The following is a 22,671-nucleotide window of genomic DNA, read 5'->3' on the forward strand; positions in this document are numbered from 1 at the left end:
TGCGCTGTGCTGTGTAGGAAGTTTAGCCACATCCCTCACCTCAACCCACTAGATCTGAATAGCACCCCTCTCTTGCCCTCCCCACCTGCCACTACTTCTGACAACCAAAAAATATCTCCAGACATAGCCAAACACCCCTGGGAGGCAAAATGAGCCCAGGTGAGAAGTGCTGCTCTAAGGCATGCTATTTTGTGCATCTTCAAAACCAAAGATTCTACAGTAAGCCTCAATCTTTATTTTTACAGAGAAGGCATACAATGTAAGATGAAAACAAGTAGGACCAAAACACTCTGGCAGGGAAAAGTATTCTAAAATATAACCAAGCTGAGATTGTAATTATAAATCAGTCACTTTCTGGGCAGCAAGGTCTGATTTCAGCTGAACCTCAGCTAATTTCAAAGTCTTTTCTCTGTAAAGGGCACCACTCACTTTTAGGTTCATCCCCAACATTTGCTCCTTTTCTCTCTGAAGTTCTTTTCTGTAGGGATGGATGCTTTCCTCTATGTCTGATAAGGCAGCCACATCACCACTACTCTTTTCTTTGCTTGCTTCACAACTCTGCACCAAGTTGCTTTCAACCTTAACTAAGGCAGAAGAAAAAGAACCAAGGGTAACCAACTCCTTCTCCAAAGCTAATGCCAAATGACCAATTAGGAAATCCTCACTTCCTAATTTTAGATATTTGAAGAAACTGTTTATAGGGAGAACTCTGCTGAGATTATGAAGGCACTGGAACAAAACTGTTTGATTCCTGGAATAAAAAACCAAACACAATATTACACAACTTAGGACAGTGCAAAATGGTCATGTACAACATACTGTAGTAATCAATTAATATTCATTTCTAAACTCTCTAGTAATCATCAGAACCAATAATGCATTCATGTGGTCACTGACATAATTCAGACTGTAGCAATCAAATACAGTCAGCCCCCTGGTTGGTTGAATTGCAGATGTGGAACCCATGGGTATGGAGGGCGGACCATACTACGCCGTCTTCTAGGACTCGAGCATCCGTGGATTTTTGTGTCCACTGGGGTCCTGGAACCAATCCTCCATGGATACAGAGGAACAGCTGTATACATATCCTAAACCAACTCAGTATTAATCAGGTTGCTTCCTGATTAAAGTTCTCTGAGTAATACGATCAAAATTATATTTTTAAAACTTCATTGTGGGGGAGCAGTAAGGGGAAATCTTAAAGTCATTATTAGGCCCTAATCAACCCCACCAAAAAGCCAAAAACAAACATAAAATCAAAACGGCTTCAGTTTCTAAATGAGACCACCTGTTCATTCATGTTGTACCAGGCGATGACCTGGACATGTCCCACAATGGTATAGAACACTACCACGGGGATCCCTGTTGACACACACACACACACACACACACACACGCACACGCACACACACACACACACTTCCCTGGACCAATTCCAATTTGATGTGCATTACCTGGAATAGACTACTAAAATCCCTTCAAATGGTGTTCTTTGTTTCCAGTTGAAGAGTGTCCCATAGAAACTTCCTGGCCTTTTGCAAAAGCAAATTTCTGGAAATTCTTTGATAACTTCACATTCCATGTGTTCTAAGAGCCACACCTTCATTGAAGTCAGAGCATAGCTGGGTGATATGATTTGAAAACAAGCTCTCTGCCAGGCCGCAAGAAGCGCAAAGAGATCTTCCATGTGTTCTATGGCAAAAACATGTCACAAGTGCTGTCATTAAACTCTGCCCATTATCACATAAAGGGAATTCTTAACATTTTCTGATTCAATTAGGTATATGATTAAAAAGGACCCACAAAAATTACCTATAGGTTTCTTCTTTGGAAATGTCAGCAGGTATTTCCCACTTGAAAGATCTTCTAGACTTAAAAAAATTCTGCCACACTGAACATAACGAGTTGCAGAATGGTTACCATTCTCTCTCTCTCTAATTTGTAGCAGCACAATGCAACAAAAATTACTGAATGCTAAAAGTGGTGAAAGAGATGTTACAGCAGTAATCATCTGCACATACTCTTTCTCAGATGGTTGTACACAAACAATGCTTTCCTCTTTCTCTTCCTCTTTCTCACTCTCAACACTCAACTTGATTTTTTTTACCTCTGATCCTATTTCATATGGCACTGAGCCTGGTACTGGGGAAGATATCCTACTCAACTTGATCACCCTATTTTGACACTTAATGAGCGGAAAGCTGGAGTTAGGGGCTTGATCCATTGACAGCGATAAAGTCACATGATTCAGGGACCTGTAAAAAATACAGAGCTCTGTTTACTCTAAAAGCTCATTCTTTAAAATCAAACAGATGATTAAATGCCATACAAACAACAACCAAAAAGTTTTATTCTCTCCTTTCCTAGGAAACATCATTTCAAATGTAAAATATATCAGAAAATGAAGTGTAAAAGCCAAACACATTTTTAAAGATTCTGTAATAGCACTTCTCTTGAAATAGGAAAGCAAAGACATTATAAATATGCTGGCCTTAAGGAAGTAATTTTTTTAGGAGAAAGGAAAGGTAAAGTAATGCCTGTATTTTATTTTTGAGGTAGATTTTTCTCCTTTCCTCTTAAACAAGAAAAAAAAAAAACTACTAAGTTTTTAAAAGAGTCGATTTTGGTAATTATTTAGAATGAAATACCTCCATGCACTATATTTCTGTTGGACAGTGCTGTTGTAGAGCATCAAGATAATGTTATCATGTTAGAATTTACTTACACCTTCAAAGAAGATGTGGTTTTCACTCCAACAACCAAGCTGTCCTCTATTACACGATACCATATCTTCTCTACCAGCTGTTCTGAATCTTGAAAATTATCTGATAACTTTTCATCAAAGGTATAGACAGGATTTTCTTCTTCACCACAAAGAGTGACAAGACATTCCTTATGGAAAAATGTTTAAATAACTGATTACAAAAAAAAAAAAAACAACCTGCCAAATGCAGCAAAACTAAAAAAAATAATGTAAACCAGCTTTTGGCTGGGCCTTACAGCTTACATATTTTAAAATAAATTATCATCAATAATATACTATAGATTATATATAATTCACTAAAATAAAACTTATAAAACATACAATTAACCATCTACTTGGATCAAGAAGCATGGCCTGACTGTAAACAGGGCTCTGGGTACCCAACACAGAGCCAGCAGGGATGTAAACCTGGAGTCCATCTTGAAAAATAATCTCACAATACGTGCTCAAGGCATGCTGAGAACAATCCAATCTTTATTTTAGCAGTGACAACTCTAAAATGTAACTGGAAACTTTTGTATGAATAACAGTGATTAAACTATCTTAGGACAGCTGATCGATTATTGCTAAAATTTTCTTCTTTTATTTATCCTTTTTTAAAAAAAATTCTAGTAGAGTTGATGCTAAAATTTTCTTCTTTAAAGTCCAGGCCACACTCACTTATTTCCGCACACATATGGATTTATAATAGAAATGGAAATAGGAGGAGGAGTAATGATAATAATAATACACAACACTTACTGAATGCTTGCTATATGTTAGGCACTGTTCTAAATGCCATTCATGCGTCAATTTGTTTAACCATCACAGTAACTCTAGTACCCTAGGTCGGTAGTATTATTATCTACATTTTCCAGATAAGGAAACTTGAGGCATAGGGAGGTTAGGTACCTCGCCCCAGGTCACACAGTAAGCAAGACTCAGCTGGAATCTGAACCAGAGGCAACTGCTTCCAGAGCCCATGTTGCATATTAACCATTACTCTATACTGCCCCTCTATGTGGTAATTACTGAAAAAAGATATGGGCACTTACATTACAGTGAACGAAACATGTTCCTAGGAATCTGACACTTCTGCCAGTAGCTGTCAGATTTGAGGCAGGCTATTCACCTGAAACCCGCAGAAATTTTTATTACCTGCCAGAAATGCTCTTAAAGTTAACAATGTAAAGGGCCCAAAACAGTGTCTTGCACGCAGTGGCTTCAATGCATTAATTTCTAACATTTCTTCCCCTTTTCTAACACCAGCAAAATCACCGGGGTCAAGTGGGGAAGGGAAATGGGAAGACTTTGAACAGTGACTTTCTACAAGGACTCGCATTAGGTTTCCCAGGAGATGAGAACAGTAATACAGAAATGCAAGACGATGTGCTTTTGTTTTTTATGTTAATGGAATAATATTTTGGGCCAAAATCATCATATGGCTAAGACCGAAGTACAGACACAAGGCAAAGAGCATTACAAGAACAGTAAATCTTAAAGGAAGTCAAAGCAAGGCACTAGAGTGACTTGAGGGAAGAAAATGTAACTTCAAGTGTGTCTATGTCCAGCTTTTCTTGATTTATCTGCAACTCTGTTATGCTATCTTTCTCTGTAGGGAACAAATGTGCATAAATCCTATTTTTTATGAAGTCAAAGCAGTTTTTGCTCACTTTCTACATTACTATACTGGCATAAGTAACTGCAAGGTACCTGAAGAGGTTCTTACGATGGTCAACCACAAAGGAAACGAAAGTAAAATTATAAAAAGCAGATATGAGGACTAGAAGAGCATAGCAATTTAGGGACATTAAGTAGAGGAATAAATATCCTTAGAAATGAACCATGCAACAGACTAAAAGAATAATTATATTAATGATGAAATTATGTCACCATTAATACAAGGTAAAATAATACTCAGTATATTCTGTTTAAGAAGTCAGAAAACATATACAATTGCCCCTTGAACAAAAGGAGTTTGAACTGTGCAGGTCCACTTACATGCGGATTTTCTTCAATAGTAAACACTACAGTACTACTTGATCCCCAGTTGGTTGAATCTGCAGATGGGGAACCAGGGATACAGATGGCCCACAGTAAAGTTACTTGTGGATTTTCACTGCGTGTAGGGTCGGCGCCCCTGACCCCCATGTTGTTCAAGGGTTATCTGTAGTTCACTTAGGAGTAATTTCTATTCAAACTATACAAATAAAACAGTTTAATATTTAAACCTTGTTTAAACAAAAGGACTTGTTCCCCGAGGTTCCTGATAGCTGAGATTTTAATATCCTACAGAATAATCCGCAAATTGGTAAAATATTGGCTTTTTAACCAAATAGTTTTCAATGTCATAAAAGCCCACCATTACATAATCCCTGCCACTTTGCTTCTTGATCCATTGTGCAGCATTTTCTAATATATTCCAATATTCTAATTTAAAGAACTCTTCAATAGCTTGTAGGTTTTCAATTCATAAAATGATAAAATGGTCACATGATCAACTTTACCTCCTCTGCACTTGATGTACTATCATCTTTCCCTTGAAACAGGTTCATTAAAGCCTTGTAAGATTTTGAAATAATTTTTTCCTTAAGCAAGAGATGCTGCTGTAATTCCTGAACAGAAACCAAACCAACCTGTAGAGTATAAAGAAAAATCATTGCCAGAGATATAATTTCAAATGAAACCGAACGTACCAATAATACGTAAGTATTTTCTCCAAATTTGCTTATTAATTCATTTTTCTATAGACAAGTAAAGAATACATCTCAGAGCAAAACTATTTTATTTACAAATTTTGAGTCTCTAATTACAAAGGAAAATAAACACAGCAAATAATTACAATAGTTTACATATCAAATTGAGAGAATGCCAATGTATTTGCATCTGTTTCACTACTGAGTTAAGTAATGAATCAATATGAATATGAATAAGTCCAATCAACATTAATAAAAAGCAAGGCCTACCAACACTCCTACTCCAACAAGAAAACTGTTTTTCTTGTTGAAATAATTTCTGCTTCAAAAAGCAAGATGTATCATTATGAACAGAAATGCTTACTTTTGATTTGATACTGCTTGAAATCCTCTGTTCATATGACCTTCATAGCAAAATTTTAAAGGTAACATGTAACAGATCCCAAACTGTCACACGTTAATTGTTGTGCAAATAAACTCAGTGCTCGGGTCCAGTCTTAACTACCAGGGGTAAAAATTGGCTCTGAACTGGGCATACAGCAAACCGTTCCTCTTATTATACCAGGTAAATAGATTTCAGCACTAAGGATGAAACATTCATGAAATATATTTTACTCCTGAAAATTTAAAAAGAGTCGCGTCACTGAACATTTAGAAGCTGTTTCATTTCAGATGGATATCTGAGACTGTTTAAGTATTAATCCAGCTTTTAATATAACATGTTTTTCTAGACTGAAAAAAAACAAGATGCAACCTCTATTTGCCTTTCTTTTAAATTACATTTTAAGGCAGATAAATTCCTTTTCCTTTTATCAATGAATAGAAGTTGGAGAGTAAAGACTGAATTCTATCTTCCCTCGGTGCACAAAGTATGTAAAGTGTCTACCTAACGTTTTAAAACTTCATCTGTTAGCCTAGTTCTGAGGGCTCCACGTCATTCACGTTCCATCATTCATTAGTCGAGTAACTCATGACTGTGGGGCCGTGAGATGTACCTGTCTGGGGTGGAGAGCCAAGTCTGAGGCTGCTGGAGGGGCAGGGAGTGGAAGAGAAGGATACACGGGCAGACTGACAATGAGGGCACCCTCAGAAATTATCCGTGGTCTCTCTTCCCTACTCTCTTCAATGTGACCCCCACTCCAGGAATAAATCGTGTGTCATTAGACTACTTAAATATTCTATGTTGTTACAAGTTTTGTTATAAAATTATGAAAATAAGCCCAAGATAACAAATTTAAACAACATAAAAAGACATCTCACCTTCCCTTCCTAGACCCTCAATCCCATTTGCACAGCCAAAAGATTGCTTACCTTTCCAGAACTTTTCCATGTATATGTTAAGGTATGCTTTCATTCTCCTCCCCATAAACAAAACCTACCCCAAACCAAATACAGGAGCACACTGCACTGCGTGACACCGAATCTTGCTTTCCTGTTCTTATTGTGATCTCTTTCATATGTGCAGAAGAGTGTGCAAGACAAAAAAGCAGTTCATAGACTAATGATGAAGTAGACACCCCTGGAACCACACCCAGGTCAAAAAAGCAGCACTTTAGGAGCATCCCATGGGCCCTCCCCGATGGAGAACCTCTCTCTGCCGGAGGCAACACTACCCTAGCCTTTCAGGATAACTTCCTTGTTGGTCCTCATCATTTTACCACCATCATATGAACTCCTAAAGAATATGTTTAGTGTGTGTGTGTGTGTGTTGTGCTTCTGAGCTTTTGTAAGTGGAATCGTTCTGTATGTAATCGCTTTTCGAGTCGTCTATTTGTCGCTAGTAGCTGTAGCTCGTGCCTTGCACTGCTCTGTAGCACCCCATCGACTCACTACACCAGTTCCCCTCTCCTTCCTCCCGCTGATGGACAGTTGGGTTATACCCAGCTGTGGAGCATTACAAACAATGCTGCTGTGAACATTCCTGTACATATGCACAAGTGTCTCCAAGGTCCTGGCCTCTCCTTATCCCCTCCAACAAGTGGCTGGAAAATAAACTGCATAGGGGAAAGAACAGTGAGCCGAACTCTAGTTCTAACTCTGCAAGCCACCTCACATTTCTGGCTCTCCATCTGCTTCCTCGTATGCAAAATGGCGGAGACGGTAGATTTGTTCATCTCTAAAAGGCCTTCCAGCGCTTAGAAATGTTTTGAGCCACATTGAGAGCTAGTGGTAACATGTGGATACTTGAAACAACATGGACGCTCAGCTATCTCTTAGTCCCTGCCTTCGTATGTCCCTGCCTTCCCTCTCTGTTTCTTTCATATTTTCCTTCTTTGTCTCTGTTGATACCTTCTAGATAATTTTTCTAACAGTCCAGTTTGCTTATTTGCTCCACATCTCTTTGAGTCAACTGTTAAACTCATCTGTTGTTTTTTTTTAAATTTCAATTTATTTTTAGTTTATAGAAATGGTTATTTTCTGTGAATAATTAATCATGATGCCTTGTTTCTTCATGTGCTTAGTTATTCTGTAGGTGGCTCATTTTCCTTAAAAAATTACTTGTGAGATTTAGATATGGGAACATATGTATATGTATAACTGATTCACTTTGTTATAAAGCAGAAACTAGCACACCATTGTAAAGCAATTATACTCCAATAAAGATGTTAAAAAAAAATTACTTGTGAGATTCAGAAGAGACCTAGGATAAATGTGTATTCCTAGAGAGGATTTTATGTTGTTTCTGCCAGGTGACTAGGGCACTCTTGCTTTATGTTAAATACAAACGCTCCCAGGGCAATAGTAGCATCAGTGTTCTGCTTGTCTCCCTGGGTTCCAGACTTTAGAGTTTGGCCCGCTAATTTATTCTCATATTTTCAGCTTTTTGAAGCCTTTAAGAAGATTTTAAAAACATATTTCATCTATCATTTTAAGTTGTTTTTATCATCAGAGTTGATCCAAATAAATTAAGTGACATATTACCAGAAGTGGAATTTCTAAAAGTCATGCTTTCATAAATTAAATTATTTTGGCATCATTTAAAAATCAGTATAAAGAGGTACCTTATTCTTTCTGACAGCTGCATAGTATTCCATGGTTCAGTTATATCATAATTTATTTACCATACTCCTAATGATGGATATTTAGATTTTGATTGAACTTTATTAATACTACTTAAACGTTCCTGTAAAATCAGCTTTGCTTACATGTATAAGTATATGTTTAGAACAGATTTCTAGAAGTGAAACTGCAAGAGTAAAAAGATATGTGCAATTCACATTTTAATAGCTATAACAAGTTTCCTTCTGAGGAGGTTGGACCACTTTACATACTCAACAATACTGTTTAGAATGCCTATTTATATTAAGAAACTTAATCCTTTGTCAAATATGTTCCAATTTCTTTTTATATAATTTGTCTTTTTATTTATTTTACTTTGTTTGCAGCACAAAAGTTTTTAATGTAATCAATCTTTTCCTTTATGGTTCTATGTCCATTATGTTTTATTTATCTACTGTTCACATTCACATCTAATATGTGTTCACTAAGCATTTACTGAATTCACTTTAATATTAAAATACTTGCAAAAAAAACTTTTAAAGGGCCTGCAAAGTACAAATATTTACTATCTGGCCCTTCACCAAAAAAGTTTGCCAGGGATAAAGGAAAAAGATAAATGACAACACAAGGAAACAGACAAATCAGAAAGGAGGGACAACTGGCCTGGCCTCCTCATTAGTGTCACTTTTTTCAAAAGGGGGAGAGGGCATAATTCTAGATAAAAAGACCAATGAGACATATAATAATCAAGTGCAAGTGTAAACTGATTGGATCCTGAAAAAAGCAGCCATATAAAACACTTTTGTGGCAACTGAAGCCACCTGAATATGAACTGAATAGTAAATAAGATTAAGAGATTATTATACTAACTTTCTAAGTGAATAATGGTATCGGGGTTACATAGGAGAATGTCTTTATTTTTAGGAGATTCCTGCTAAAACACATAGGAGTGAAGTATTAGAATATATGCAACTTTCAAATGGTTCTGCAAAAATGTACAAATACATGTACATACACACACACACAAGCAGAAACAGATAAGGCAAATGTGATTTTTTATAAAATAACAATAGTTGAATCTACATGGGGACTAGAGATAATCACTGTTTTAGTCTATGAATTTTCTGTATATTGGAAAATTTTTATAAATGAAAAAAGGCAGGTTACATAAGAACAGGCATCGTATAATCACATTTCCATGTAAACTTGCATATATTCATTAAAAACATCAACAAGAATATGCAAGTCAAAGTGTTAAAATTGGCTATATCACAGTAGTGGAATCATAGGTAATTGTTAGTGTCTCTTGAATATTTCTTGGCATAGTCTGAGTATTTTGCAGGGAACGTGTGTTACCTTTGTACATTTGGAAAAAAATCAAAAACTTTTTTAGAGAGCTTTGTATGGAAAACTTGAAGGTAAACTGATCATGTTTAGAGCATGTCATGATTCATCATATTTGCTGCTCCTTTAAGAGTTATGGTATACTGATCCTAAAAACTAGGAAGAATGTGTTTTCACAAGTCAGCCTCTATTTTATCTTATAAGGCTTATTAAATTTACATAATCTTACGACAAAAAGGTATCATGTTTAGATGACACATTTATAAGTAATGTCATAATAGCTTTTACAGAGGTACCAAAAAAGGAAATAGATCCTTTGAAATAAAGGTTTCCCCACTACCCAAAAGTAGATCATGCCTATGAAACCTTTTGAAAGCCATTATGAAATGATGTAAAGCAAAGAAGCAATTACCTTAGGACACATCTTGCTAAGGGATGCACAAGATAAGTGAGAGATAAAGCACAGGTGCTCACAGACACAGGTCAGAGCTATGGCGGCTGGATGCTGAGATGCCGAGCGCAGTCCCCAGGAAGGAGCTTGGTGGGGCCACTCTCGCTTCTCGGGACGCGCGCTGCCTCTGTAACCAGCTTCTTGCAAAACAAATGCTGAGTGCTATTTTCACTTTCGCCTGTTTTCATAAAAGCGAGTCCTCTTTGGATTTCTTTCGGTTAGCAAAAACAGGTGCTAACGTAGGTCTTTCGTAAAAGCAAAGTGGCATAAAGCAAAGCGGCATAAAGCAAAGTGGCGTAAAGCGAACTTTCAAAAAGCAGGGGATATCTGTACCATATTTTTCCCTCCCAATCACTCAGTTTCTTATATTTCAAGGACCTTTCTTTCAATGTTCTTTCCTTCATTTAGAACAGCACTAATCCAAAAAAGCAAAAGCAAAAACCAAACAAAGACACTAACTTTCAATCTTCTTTCCAGAGGTGGAACCACCAAATAATTCTTTTTGTTGTCAAGTAAGTCATCTTCATTGTAATCCAATGTTTCACTCTAATAAATAAAACAATACACTAAAACTGAAATTTTGAAATAAATTGAAAATTCTTAAGATTAACAAAATACAATTAAAGTTTATCCAAAAGGCAGTGTGCCACAATACACATTGTTATATAAAAGACAAGATACATATTTTCCCCCTCATCTTCTCATAACTAGAAAAAAGAAATTATTATTTCCACTATTACCACCCACCTAACATTTGTATACTGCTTCAAAAAGTATCAGCTTACTAGGCTTTTATAAAATCCCTTAACTAGAGAAAATAAGAATTATCCTCATTTTACTAATGGGAAAAAAAAACAGAAAAAAAAAAACTGAGGCTCAGAGATGTTTTATATAGATCTGAAACTTCCAGAGTATTATTTTCCTTATGCTCAAAATCTTAAGATATTATGAACTGTTACTTCTTTTAGTAAAGCAGTTTCGCTTTATTTTGTTCCTTAATTAATTCAATATTATCATGTTTATTGGTATGAAATGTGCTTTTCAGAAGCATTGATAAAGTTAATTTACAGTATTATTGTCACTTGAGTGAATACCAGATATACTATATTCCAAATTTATAACAAAAACACCTACACTAATATGTATAAAAGAGATAACTAATAAGAACCTGCTGTATAAAAATAAATATTTTTTAAAAGTCAATTTGTATAACATTTGTTGAAAGAAGAGTCACTGTACTATTTAAAAGATTCAATGTATGTATTTTCAAAGTTCTAAAAGCTTACTTTAAGTATGAAATCAAAAATATTTAAAGGGTAAGTCAAAAACTTTAAAGTGCTCAAATTTTCTAAAATGTTCTTAAGTAATGCATAAAAAGTAAACAGAACTTACTGAATAGTTTAAGTTGTCCAGGTCTGTTATTTTAAAGGAACTGAGGCAATCTGAATTCAAGGGGTCCTTAAAAAGTAGCAGTACTTGTTCAGTTCCAGTTCCAAGAAAGTCATCTATCAGTACTGAGCTAACTTTCTCCCACTTAGCAGCAACCTGAAAGAGAGTGGTAAAGAAGGAATAGAGAAAGAAAAAAATCAGATGTGAAGTAAGCTAAAGCCTTTGCTTGCACGTAGTTCTAATTTGTCATCTACAATCTTACAAACAAGCAATGAAAATGGTAGGGTAAACACTGAAAACGAAACTAAAATAAAGATATTGGGAGATGAGAAGACATAAGGAGTCATCAATTTATAAACAGCAAGGTACTGAAATTTCTTTATCAACATTTGTCCAGGGACTGTCACGTTCCTGATTTCTATATTAAAATTTTATAATTTATAAATTCTAACACTTCTCATGACTAATTCTAGTGAAGATTCTTTCTCTAACTGGTTAATTTAAGGATGACCCTCACTCCCATAAGCCTTAGTGGATATGTATTTATAATCAAACCAATTAAACAAAGAATTCAGTGGCATTAGGTAACTAGACGGTACTAGCAAACACTTTAAGAGCTCTCAAAGCAGAATAACGTTTAAGAGTCCATATGAAATTAATTAATACCCTAAACTCTGGTAGGACAGAACATAGTCATTATGAGGGGCACAGAAAGGGAGGGATCCTAATAGTGGGGCACCTAGAATCATCCTAGCCTAATGAAATGATTTCTTAAGTTTATACAAGAACGTGAGACCCCAAGCTTAAAACAGAAGACGACTTCTTAAAGATCCATAAAGCTGAAAGCTTCCAGATTGGTCCCCTAGAAAACTAACACCGTGGGGATCAGAAACCCCTTCTCCCTCAGGCAGAAAAGCTGAAACTCCCACTTAGAATCCCGCACGGATACATCCTCCCCTAGGTGGAGGGTAGCCGGCATTAGAGCAAGAACATAAGACTCTCAATCTATATAATGAAATATCAATCTTTCCCCTATAAGGTTAATTCCAAAGCAGTGATTTTTCACTCTTGCAGGGAGAAAGCTGTAAACTCATATCCTCCCTTCCTCCCACTGCCCCGCCATGAATAGCATGGACTATAATGAACCATGTGAAGAGACACTGGTAATAAGAACGTGCTCAGCACGCAAACACCATAGAGCTGTGCACGCATGCATGCACACACACGCTTGCAATCTCTAGCTCTACAATAGCGCCATCCAAAAGAAATATACGTGAGCCACAAATGCAAGGCACATATATAACTTTAAATTTTCCAGTAGCCAATAAAAGAAAGTTCTCTAGTAGCAGGAAAAAGGTGAAACTTATTTTATTTAATCTATCTAAAATATTATTTCAATGCAATATAATCAATAAAAATTATTAAAGAGATATTTTATTTCCATTTTTTACTAAGCCTTTGAAATCTGGTGTGTATTTGACATGGACAGCACGTTCTAATTCACACCAGCCACATTTCAAATGTTGAATCGCCACCTGGGGCTAGTGGCTACCGTATCAGACATCGCACCTCTAGAACATATTAGCCTCTTTCTATCTACAACACACCACTATCTGTTTCACATATACTTGACAATGATCTCAATTTTGAAATGCCTGCTACATAGATACTTGTCAAAACTTGCAGAGACAATTTCTTACTTGTGGCATGTGGGATCTTTAGTTGCAGCACGCGGGATCTAGTTCCCTGACCAGGGATCCAACCCGGGCCCCCCCGCATTGGGAGCACGGAGTCTTACCCACTGGACCACCAGGGAAGTCCTGTGATAGAAATTTTAATTGAGCTTCTAATTAAATGGACAGGGCACATCAAGTAAGGCAGTATCTGCTTTTTTTCCCAAAGCAGCACAAGAACTTAAAAGGTTGTATAATGTACTAAAAAAACTACTTTGGAAGATCTTAAACTATAAACACTTCATATCACATAACTGAATGTGCTGATAAACATCTTAAGCCAGGAGGACGCAATGTTAACAAAACACCAGGGTCAGAGAAATATTATCGTTACAATCCTCCAATTGCCTTTTCATTTTCTGCACCTTTTTACTCGTTATTGAACGCTCAATACCATTGAGTATTTTAAAGCAATTTCCCAACCTTACATTAAAAGACATGAGTACATGTAGATAAAATGTGAATGCTTGCTCAAAGGACAACTCTGAGTTTCAAAATGTAACATAATGAAATTCTCTAAGCAACGGTTTTTAGAAAAATTAACACATCACTTTTCTCTGGAGAACAATTATTTGTCTCTAAAGGGACAATGACAGCTTTCAAGGAATTCCTCTAGATTTCATTTTAAGTTTAAAACGATAATGACCAACTTTTAAAAAGCTCAACGACTGATTTGAGTTTTCTAGAAAGGTTTATGATCTTATTCTAAGTAAAAATACAAAGCCAATTATTACCAATTAATGAAAATTAGAAAGTTATAGTAAAAGACAAATAAATAGATAATAATTGTAGTTATGTATTTATGTATTTCCAAAAACTCAAGGGTTTTATGACTCAAAATCGCAAGGCAAAATCTTTATCAAGTAATATTCAGATAATTTTAAGAAAAAAGAATGATGTAACATATATGATTTTCTTTTTAGTGCAGCACCAAAAATTGATTTGGATAATAAGACTCCAGGATGAATCCTCTGAAGCACAGGGATGCTTAGTTGGTCTAAGACTATGCCAACTGAATGATTAAAAGTACCATACCTGAAAGTTCTTTTCCCAAACAGCACAAGCATCACTGGACCTAAAGGATATGACGAAAAGGAGGTCTCCTCCACCTGAATCCATAAGTTGAACTGCACAAGGTTCTCCAAATGGAAGCTGGCACACACTTTTAGGAGTCCCATTTTGGAATGAAATCAGCTGATTCTTTTGAGTAAGAGCAATCAGAGACACTCTTAACTGGTTGTTGACAATCTCAGTTGCACAGACATGCACACATGCTATCACACTGGTATAAGCAGGAGGGATAATGTATGTATCATTTATTACTTCTCCCCTTTCAAGGGAGTATACACAAAATTGAGTATTCCAAGTTGCATAATCTGATTTTGAAGGCTGTGGGGTACATCCTTCCTCAGATAAGTAACATGTCTTTCGTCCTAACAAAACCATACCTACATTTTCAATCTCCCCTGCCCACTCAATAGAGGAAAACTTAATGGACACAGTAACAACTTTGCCAGTTTGGGAAGAGATATAAAATAATGTTTGGACATGTCTCCATAAAACTAAAGGGCCATTAAGGACCCTTATGCTGTCCTTCAACTCATAGCGTAGTCTAAAACTCAAACGCTTTTCAAATTTATTGGTACTGTGAAGAAATAGTAGAAAATATCTGAAAATGTTAGTCTCTTTAATGCACTGTATCATAATATAAGGCAGATTAATTCCAGTTCTGAAATCTGAAACACAGTCGCAACCCATAATTTTTAAATGAGAGTATTCTTCTTTTATGCTAAAGAATCCAGTGGATTTCTGAACAAATACTCCTGTTCCTCTGTCAAATACCATTCTTCTGACATGTAACACAGGTGTTTTTGTAGGCCCTTCATCTACAAAATTTCCTTTAGACAAACGAAAAACAAGGACTTCTCCATTATAACAGAAGAGCCTTTCTTGTTCATTAGATGACATTGCTTGTTTGCTAGTAAAGCCAGAGTATCAAGTCCAATTTTCGAATGTAAATCGATTCCAGTTGATGCTTCTAAACCTAAAAATGAAATGAGGGAAACTGCCATCCAGTAGGCAGAGCTGAAAAGAAAACACATGTTTTTGTTAGAGAACTATCACATAGGTAACTATAAACTTTGACATTTTTAAGCTTTTCATGCTATTTTAACAATGTCACGCTTATCAAAAAACTGTATCCCAAATATTATTTCTGTACAGCCCTTAAAAAACACAGTTTGCAAATAATCGCACCACAAAAGATAACCGAATGTGTTAACAGCATCTATTAAAAGGTGTGGGTGCTCTATTATAAGGAACTGCACACATTCTCTCTGGCTCAGGGAATTTCTTAAGGGTTCTACTTCTGTCTCTCAAACCTACCGACCTAATCTGGTTTCTCCCTCTCGGCCTCAGCCCCTCTACAATGACAACTCAGTCAGTCAAGGATTCAAATTAGAGCACTCCCACAGCCCAGGCGCTTGGGCTCCTGCTTCCCTGAGAAAGGAGTTCGAACGGACTCGATGGCCAAAATGAAAGCCCAGAAAGAAAAACAGGAGATGCTGTAACATGGCTTTAAAAAATCTCCATAAGAGTAACAGAAATAAATCTTAAATCTTACTTTGCAAAAACAGTGCAGTTTTACACCCTAAGGAAGTCACTATCCTCATTCAAAGTAGAAGAAAATAGAGATTATAGAGGATCTATAAAATAGAGGATCCTCTATAAAACAGAGGATTAAAATAGAGTATCATTATTATAATGAACACAAGAATTAAATAATATCTATCAATTATTCATGCTTATTATATGCCAGGTACAATACATGCATTATTTCACTTAAAGCTCACAACTACTCTTTTAAAGTAAGTATTCTTATTATCCCATCTTATAAACAAGAAAACCGTATTTTAACAAAGGTCAGAAAATTCTTCCAAGCTGACAAAGCTAATCAGCAATGGCACTAGATTTGGAAGAGGGGCCCATGGCTCCTGAACCTACACTTTTAACCACTACAGTGTCCTGGCACACATTCCCTTACTCTGAACACTGGTTATAAGAAAGGCAACTTGAGAGAATTAGTAAACTAGAATACAGAACAAAGGAACACCCCCTCCACTGAACACATGTAAGAAAACATGTAAGAAAAAGATGTTGATGTCTCTTTATCCAGTGGCTATATATGCTGAGTCACTCCTGTAACAGTTACCAAATGCTTAGCATATGCTAAGAACCGTGCACCTTTAGAGCACCCTCTGAACGTTGGGCCTGCCTTTTACTAGATGTGTGATCTATGGCAAGTTACTTAACCCCTTCGTGCCTCACATCCACATCTATGTAATGGGGTGTAGTAACAGTATCTACCCCACAAGGTGCTGGAATTAGCTAATACAACTCACTTGAAACAGAAGTTGGCACACAGAAAGTGCTAATAAAGGCTAGCTACTATCATTCTCGTCATCATGGCCGGCTCTGGCTCATACAGTACCTAATCTCAGAAACATCAGAATAGTTGCATACTTAATGGTCTGTGAATGCTGAAATGTCTCTCGTCACTCACTAGAAGTAACTCTAACTCATACTCTCTCTTTTCTCTTAGTTGTGGATCACTTACACCAGGAAAATAAAGTACTTTAGAAATAAACGAAAACTAGGTCATATACAAGGAAGTAATATTGTTTTCCTGTTTCAAATGAGAAGCAAACTCCAAAGGCTTAGGTTCTGTTCTTTTAATATAAAAATCTACCAATAGTCGAATTAGAAAAAAAATCACTGAACCATAATCTATAAATTTAACTTAATATAGCCTGCATTTTATTGAAATGACTTGATTTAGAGGCAATTCTACTTAAAAGCAGACTAGATTAGTCAGCATCTACATTCGAATTGGAGATGCTGCACCTTATTGTCTAACTTCCAAATACATGTGGTTTTAAAATACGCTCACAGCAACTAAGCCCATGCGCCACAACTACTGAGCCTGCGCTCTAGAGCCCACGTGCTGCAACTACTGAAGCCCACACACCTAGAGCCCGTGCTCCGCAACAAGAGAAGCCACCGCAATGAGAAGCCCATGCACCGCAAAGAAGAGTAGCCCCCGCTCGCAGCAACTAGAGAAAACCCGCGTGCAGCGACGAAGACCCAATGCAGCCAAAAAAATAATAATAAAATAAAATATGCTCACAAATTTATTTGAAATTCCTTCCATCAAGAAGGAATTCTCCCCTTGAGTGAGGCCTGGTCATTATGACTCACTTCCAGCCAACAGAATACAGCAGAAGACTGAGTGACAGAGCATGGGGGTTTCCTCAGTGACCTCTTCCTTGGCTCACTTGCACAGGGGAAAGCCACCTGCCGTATCATTAAGACACTCGGGCAGCCCCGCGAAGATGTACACATGGCAAGGAACTGTGGCTTCCTGCCAACAGCCAGCAAGGGACTGAGGCCTTTTGCCAAGACATGTGAGTGAGCCTTCCAGAGATCCCATCTCCCAGCTCCAGTCAAGCCTTTCTGAGCAGAACCACCCCGCTAAGCGGCTCCCAAATTCCTGGTCCTCAGAAATTTTAAGTTAATAAGTGTTTGTTGTTTTATGCTGCTCAATTTGGGAGTAATTTGTTATGCAGCAACAGATAAATACATTCCTCTATGGCATTTGGGGTTTTTTTTTCAAATCGATGATATTGTTTTTGAGAATTTCAAGAAGTATTAGTGAAGTAACTGGAGATACTAGATCATAATACAAACTAGCAGAAGCCAGTTTCCTGGCTTGTTGTTAAGCAATTCATGCGAAGATCTGGGACAATAGGTACCCCAGAGTAGTTTCAGCTTCATCAGTAAAGAAGATAGGCAGGGTAACCAAAGGTGTGGCTTTTACTTATGAAACTACGTTTTACTTGAAAGGAAATACACATATTGGTTATATTACATCAAAATGTATGACTACTAATTTATTTCAAATTTCCCACAGACATCTCAGACCTCTTAGAGGACTTCTAAGAAAGTTTCCTTTTTTAGCACTAAATGATATATTCTTTTTTTAGCATTATATATTGTAAATATAAATTATATATTCTGAGGTAAAGATCTAAGAACTCATTGTCTTTTACTACCTACTCACTTCAAAAGGTGTTCAGATTTCTTAATACTAAAAACAACCAAAAATACCTTCTGTCCAGGAAAGGATTTTGTTATTTTAATAGTAAATGTCACAACTAATGTGTCATCAACACAGTGCTCTTGTTCACCAACACCCAAGTGTGACAGGAGTAAGGAGGATCTTAGTGGTAAGACCACTAAGTAAAAGGTTACAGAACCGCCCCCTTCAAAAAACTTTGGAGTATGTATTGTTGCACCTTCATAAAGTAGTGAGTTAGGAAAATCAGGCCCCTTACATTCTATTCTTTTAATGCTATCACCAAGTTCCTTAACTTAGAAACTTCTTTCTTCCAATTCCTGATCCAACTGCCACTACGATGAATCAGGCTTTCATCTCTCATTTACGTTGCGATAAAAGAAGCCCTTTAATCAGTCTTCCTTAATCTAGTCTCTCTCCCCTCTAATATATCCATTCATTTATGCTACCTCAGTTATTGTTCTAAAACACAAACTTGACTGGGTAACTGTCCCCTAATTTAAAAGCTTTGCATGCACTTACCGCCACTCCCCGCCACCGCCCAGATCTATGATCTATGATCCCTAAACTACTACCTGGAAAGACAGATGCGAAACAGTGTATTGAACGTATGAATGACATAGAGATAAACGGGTGCAAGCCACTGCTAAAAAGCTTGGCATGGCATTCAAAGCCCTATTATAATCCTAACCCAACATGCTTTTAGCATGAGCTGTAGGCAAAAAGCAAAGTTCTTCTCATGGACTTAGACTCAAATAGATTTAAAAAACATAACTGTTACATAAAAGGTCATTATTTTTTTATTTTTAAATACTACTGCAAAAACATGCACATTTTTAAGATAAGTTATTCTAAATGGACCATCTTCAGGGTTAAAAATTAGAAACTTTAATATATTTATAAAGATAAATTTTTTCCTCAAACTTTCTGTAATCTCAAGGCTTACTGAATTCACGTATCTGTGAACACCTGTTTTATTTTATACTATGCAACATCTTTTTTAAAAGTAAAAGTTCTGAGTATATGTTCATAAGACAAATCTTTAAGGCTATGGAATAAGTGATAATGTTCTTTTTTCAGATAGAAATAATCTGGAAACAAACCCAGGTTCAATTTAGAGGTTCTTAAACCAATATAAACAAGCCTTGATTAATCAAATCAGGACACCAGGCTTAGTATTCCAGCCTATTAGTCACTTGACTTTTTACTTGGTACTCTTATAACAGTGGCTGCAGAATAAAACAGGTAACTCAAACCAGTTAAGTTTTACCTCCTGTTTCAGCTCTGGAGGAGGGTGGGGGAGGGAGGGAGGGAGGGGAGATTTGGGTGCAGATTATTTGCAAAATACTAGGTAGTTAATTTGAGCTTTTCCTGTTCTGTATTACCACACATCAAAGTTGACTGTATATATTTTACATACAAAATGAAAACAGATGTGTGAGTATACTAGAAAAACAATACATGCTAATCTAAATATAGTAGATGGGCAACGAATTATCACCCTTCTCTCCCAGCCTCCCACCAAGTAAACAATGTTCCTGTTCAATGCTAATAATAACATTTGGCATTATAAATTTCAGAACTCTTAAATAAACTACAAGTCTGGTTCAGGAAGATCCTAAAAGACACTATATTACCTGCAAATGAAAGCTATAAAACTCTAAGAAACCAATCGATAGATTGCGACCAATGGAAAGTGTCTTTGGAATCCTACCTTTGGAAAAAAGATAGAATTAAGACTCCCAAAGAAAAACTTCACCTAATAATATTAAACATAAACTTATGAGCGTAATACCCATAGATATCATTTTTCCAACATATAGGACATTGTTTACCTAAGTAAATTAACTTGGCTACAGAATGGGTCCACTGTTAAAACTTTTTCTACCTATATACCTAGGTCATTTGTTGGGGCTTGCCCAGAATCAATCTCCCCTTTCCCTTTCCCAACAACACTTAGTGTACCTGAAATGTAGATGAATGTGGGGGGATGGTGATCCACTAAGAGAATCAGGAAAGATGAAATTAAAGGTTCTTGATACCATACTAAGGAATTCTAGCTTTCTCTAAGCAATGATAAATCACTGAAAGATTTTAAAAATAGAAATCACAGGATTGTACTTCTGTATAATAAAGATCCTGGTGACAGTGTTGAAGATGGGGGAGTGAATTGAGATTGGAGGAGGAGCCATCTGTTAGGAAATCATTACAAGTACTTAATTAAAGGGAGACTTTGGGAGGCAATTTGGCAGTAAACAGAAATGCATATACTCAGCAATTTCATTTCTAGATATGAACCCAGAGAAATAATCCTACATAATAGTGCACAAAGACATTGCTCTAGAATGTTCACTTTGCTGTTATTTGCATTTTTTTTTAAAAAGCAAAAACTTCAATGACCACCAATAGGGGAATGAATAAATACAGATGGAATATCATACTACAGTTAAAAGGAATGAATTAGATGTGTATCATTGTGGCTAGACTTCAAAAGTCAAATGAAAAAAATTAAGTTGAAGAAAAATGTATACCGTAGTACATTATGTATCAAAATCAAAACACATAAAACAGCATGATATATTTTGTTTACCTGCAATGGCTGTATTCCCTGACTGCTTTCTCTATGCCAGGCACTGTTCTAAGCACTTTGGACTAACTCATTCCTCATGACGTCCTTATGCTGTAGGCAGTATTATCCCATTCTACAGATGGGGAAACTGAGGCATGGAGTTTAAGGCCTACAGATAGGAAGTGACAGAGCCAGGATTCAAACCTAGGCAGCCTGGTCCAAAACAAAAAAAGCAAAGGCGCAAAGATTCATGCCAAATCCCAATGACTGTTGATTTTGGAGAAGAGGAATATCAGAGTAGGCGAGTGGAGCCAGAGAGAGACTTTAGCCATATCTGAAATACTATTTCAAGGACGTATTCAAATACTTATTAAACAGTGTTCATTTTTCCCCCATAAAAAAAAGTGAAGATATAAACAAAATTTGGGGCAAAAGAGTATCCATCGTGGTTGACTACGGCTGGTGGGAATATGGGGGCCGTTCTTAAAATTTCTTGGTAGTCTTCTGTTGCAAAAACCAAAAATGTCTCCAGACATTGTCAAATGTCCCCCGGGGGGGCAAAATTGCCCCGGCTGAGAACTACCTTACTTAAACCGTAAGACGCTTTACATCTTTTAACTCTATATACCTGTTTTAAAGATGTCAAAGATATATCCTCTGTTAAGTATTTCACCCTCCAAGTGAGAAAGATGCTGCAGAGGTGAAGAAAGTGTCAAGCGAAATAATCCCCGAATAGAGTAAGCACTTGGAGTAATCTAGTTATCCTTCCAGAGAAGGGTGGGCACAGGCCCCGGGAAGCCCACTTCCTTCGCGCTCTTCCGCAATAAAGGGACTTAGGGGAGCAAAACCCTGCGCCGCCGTCGCCACCCCCTCGGCGAAGGCTGGGTCAGGGAACACGCCACCGGCCCTACCTCAGCGTGTGAGGCTCTAGCACACCGCGGCCGCCACGTCCCCGACGCCGAAAACCCGCTCAGCACCAGACGGCTCCAAACCTCCCGCCCGCGCGCTGCATCTTGGGAGGCCCAGGCCGGAGGCTGCGTCCAGCGCAGAGGAGGCGGAGCCTGCCTAGCCGGCCAGGACTCGGTTGCCAAGTGAGGCTGAGGAGGCGGGGCCTCCGGGGAATGTTGTGAAAGCGAATGGCAGGAGGAGCTAGCCCGGGCTGAGCTTGAAGAGGGAAGCGCCCGCGATCCGCCGGCTGGCGGGGGCGGGTCCGCAGTGCAGGAGACGTCGGGGGGCGGCGTCCGAACGGGAAGTGAATGGGAAGCCAGGTTGAGGGCCTGGTCCCGCCTCCATTCCCAGGCGGCCGCGCCGGATTGGGCGGCGTGGCGGCGCTGCTGCCCGCCTTCCATTGTCACGCGACCGCCTCCACCTCCCGCCCTTCCCTCTTTACCTCCGGGCCGGCTTGGCCTGTGATGAGATAGTCGGACCGCAGTCGTGGAAGTGGCGACGGCAACTGCAATCACGTCCACGACCGCGACCATGGCCGAGGTGAGGAGCGGACCGCACCGCTGCCGAGCCCCTCCAACTCGGACCCCGAAGCCGCCTCTGAGGCCCGGGGGCCGCGCGCCCAGGTGCAGGTGGGCTGGGCTGCGGGGAAGTGGGATGGTGCGCG

The 22,671-nt window shown here is 37.8% G+C and overlaps 2 protein-coding genes across 3 annotated transcripts in view; one reads left to right on the top strand and one right to left on the bottom strand.

Annotated features, from left to right (window-relative positions):
* Positions 1–284: 284 nt before the first annotated feature.
* FANCB (FA complementation group B) lies at positions 285–22,540 on the bottom strand. Its single transcript, XM_059911711.1, has 10 exons — positions 21,996–22,540; positions 14,392–15,334; positions 11,627–11,779; positions 10,694–10,780; positions 5,251–5,379; positions 4,417–4,419; positions 2,726–2,892; positions 1,813–2,255; positions 1,455–1,692; positions 285–751 (listed from the first exon to the last, which is right to left on the bottom strand). Exons 1-10 carry the CDS (start codon positions 22,538–22,540, stop codon positions 337–339), a joined length of 3,123 nt encoding a protein of 1,040 aa, XP_059767694.1. The 3' UTR covers positions 285–336.
* Positions 22,424–22,671, top strand: part of MOSPD2 (motile sperm domain containing 2) — a 61,823-nt gene continuing 61,575 nt past the window's right edge. Inside the window, exon 1 of one of the 2 annotated variants that reach the window (XM_059911868.1) lies at positions 22,424–22,547. In XM_059911868.1, the coding sequence (XP_059767851.1) occupies positions 22,539–22,547 (9 nt within the window). In that variant the 5' untranslated portion in view covers positions 22,424–22,538. The remainder of the gene's footprint in view (positions 22,548–22,671) is intronic. The other variant, XM_059911869.1, reaches the window with a different exon arrangement.

This window comes from Balaenoptera ricei, chromosome X, assembly GCF_028023285.1.
Source record: "Balaenoptera ricei isolate mBalRic1 chromosome X, mBalRic1.hap2, whole genome shotgun sequence".
Taxonomy (NCBI): domain Eukaryota; kingdom Metazoa; phylum Chordata; class Mammalia; order Artiodactyla; family Balaenopteridae; genus Balaenoptera; species Balaenoptera ricei.

Bases quoted from the DNA above. Each gene is read 5' to 3' on its own strand.
- FANCB (XM_059911711.1), bottom strand. From the start codon at position 22,540: ATGGTCGCGGTCGTGGACGTGATTGCAGTTGCCGTCGCCACTTCCACG. The intron at 1,693-1,812 runs GTAATTTTTGTG...TTTTTGCCATAG, and splicing joins TCCAAAGAAGAAACCTATAG to AACACATGGAAGATCTCTTT. The intron at 752-1,454 runs GTAATGCACATC...TTTTTATTCCAG, and splicing joins ATTTTAGTAGTCTATTCCAG to GAATCAAACAGTTTTGTTCC.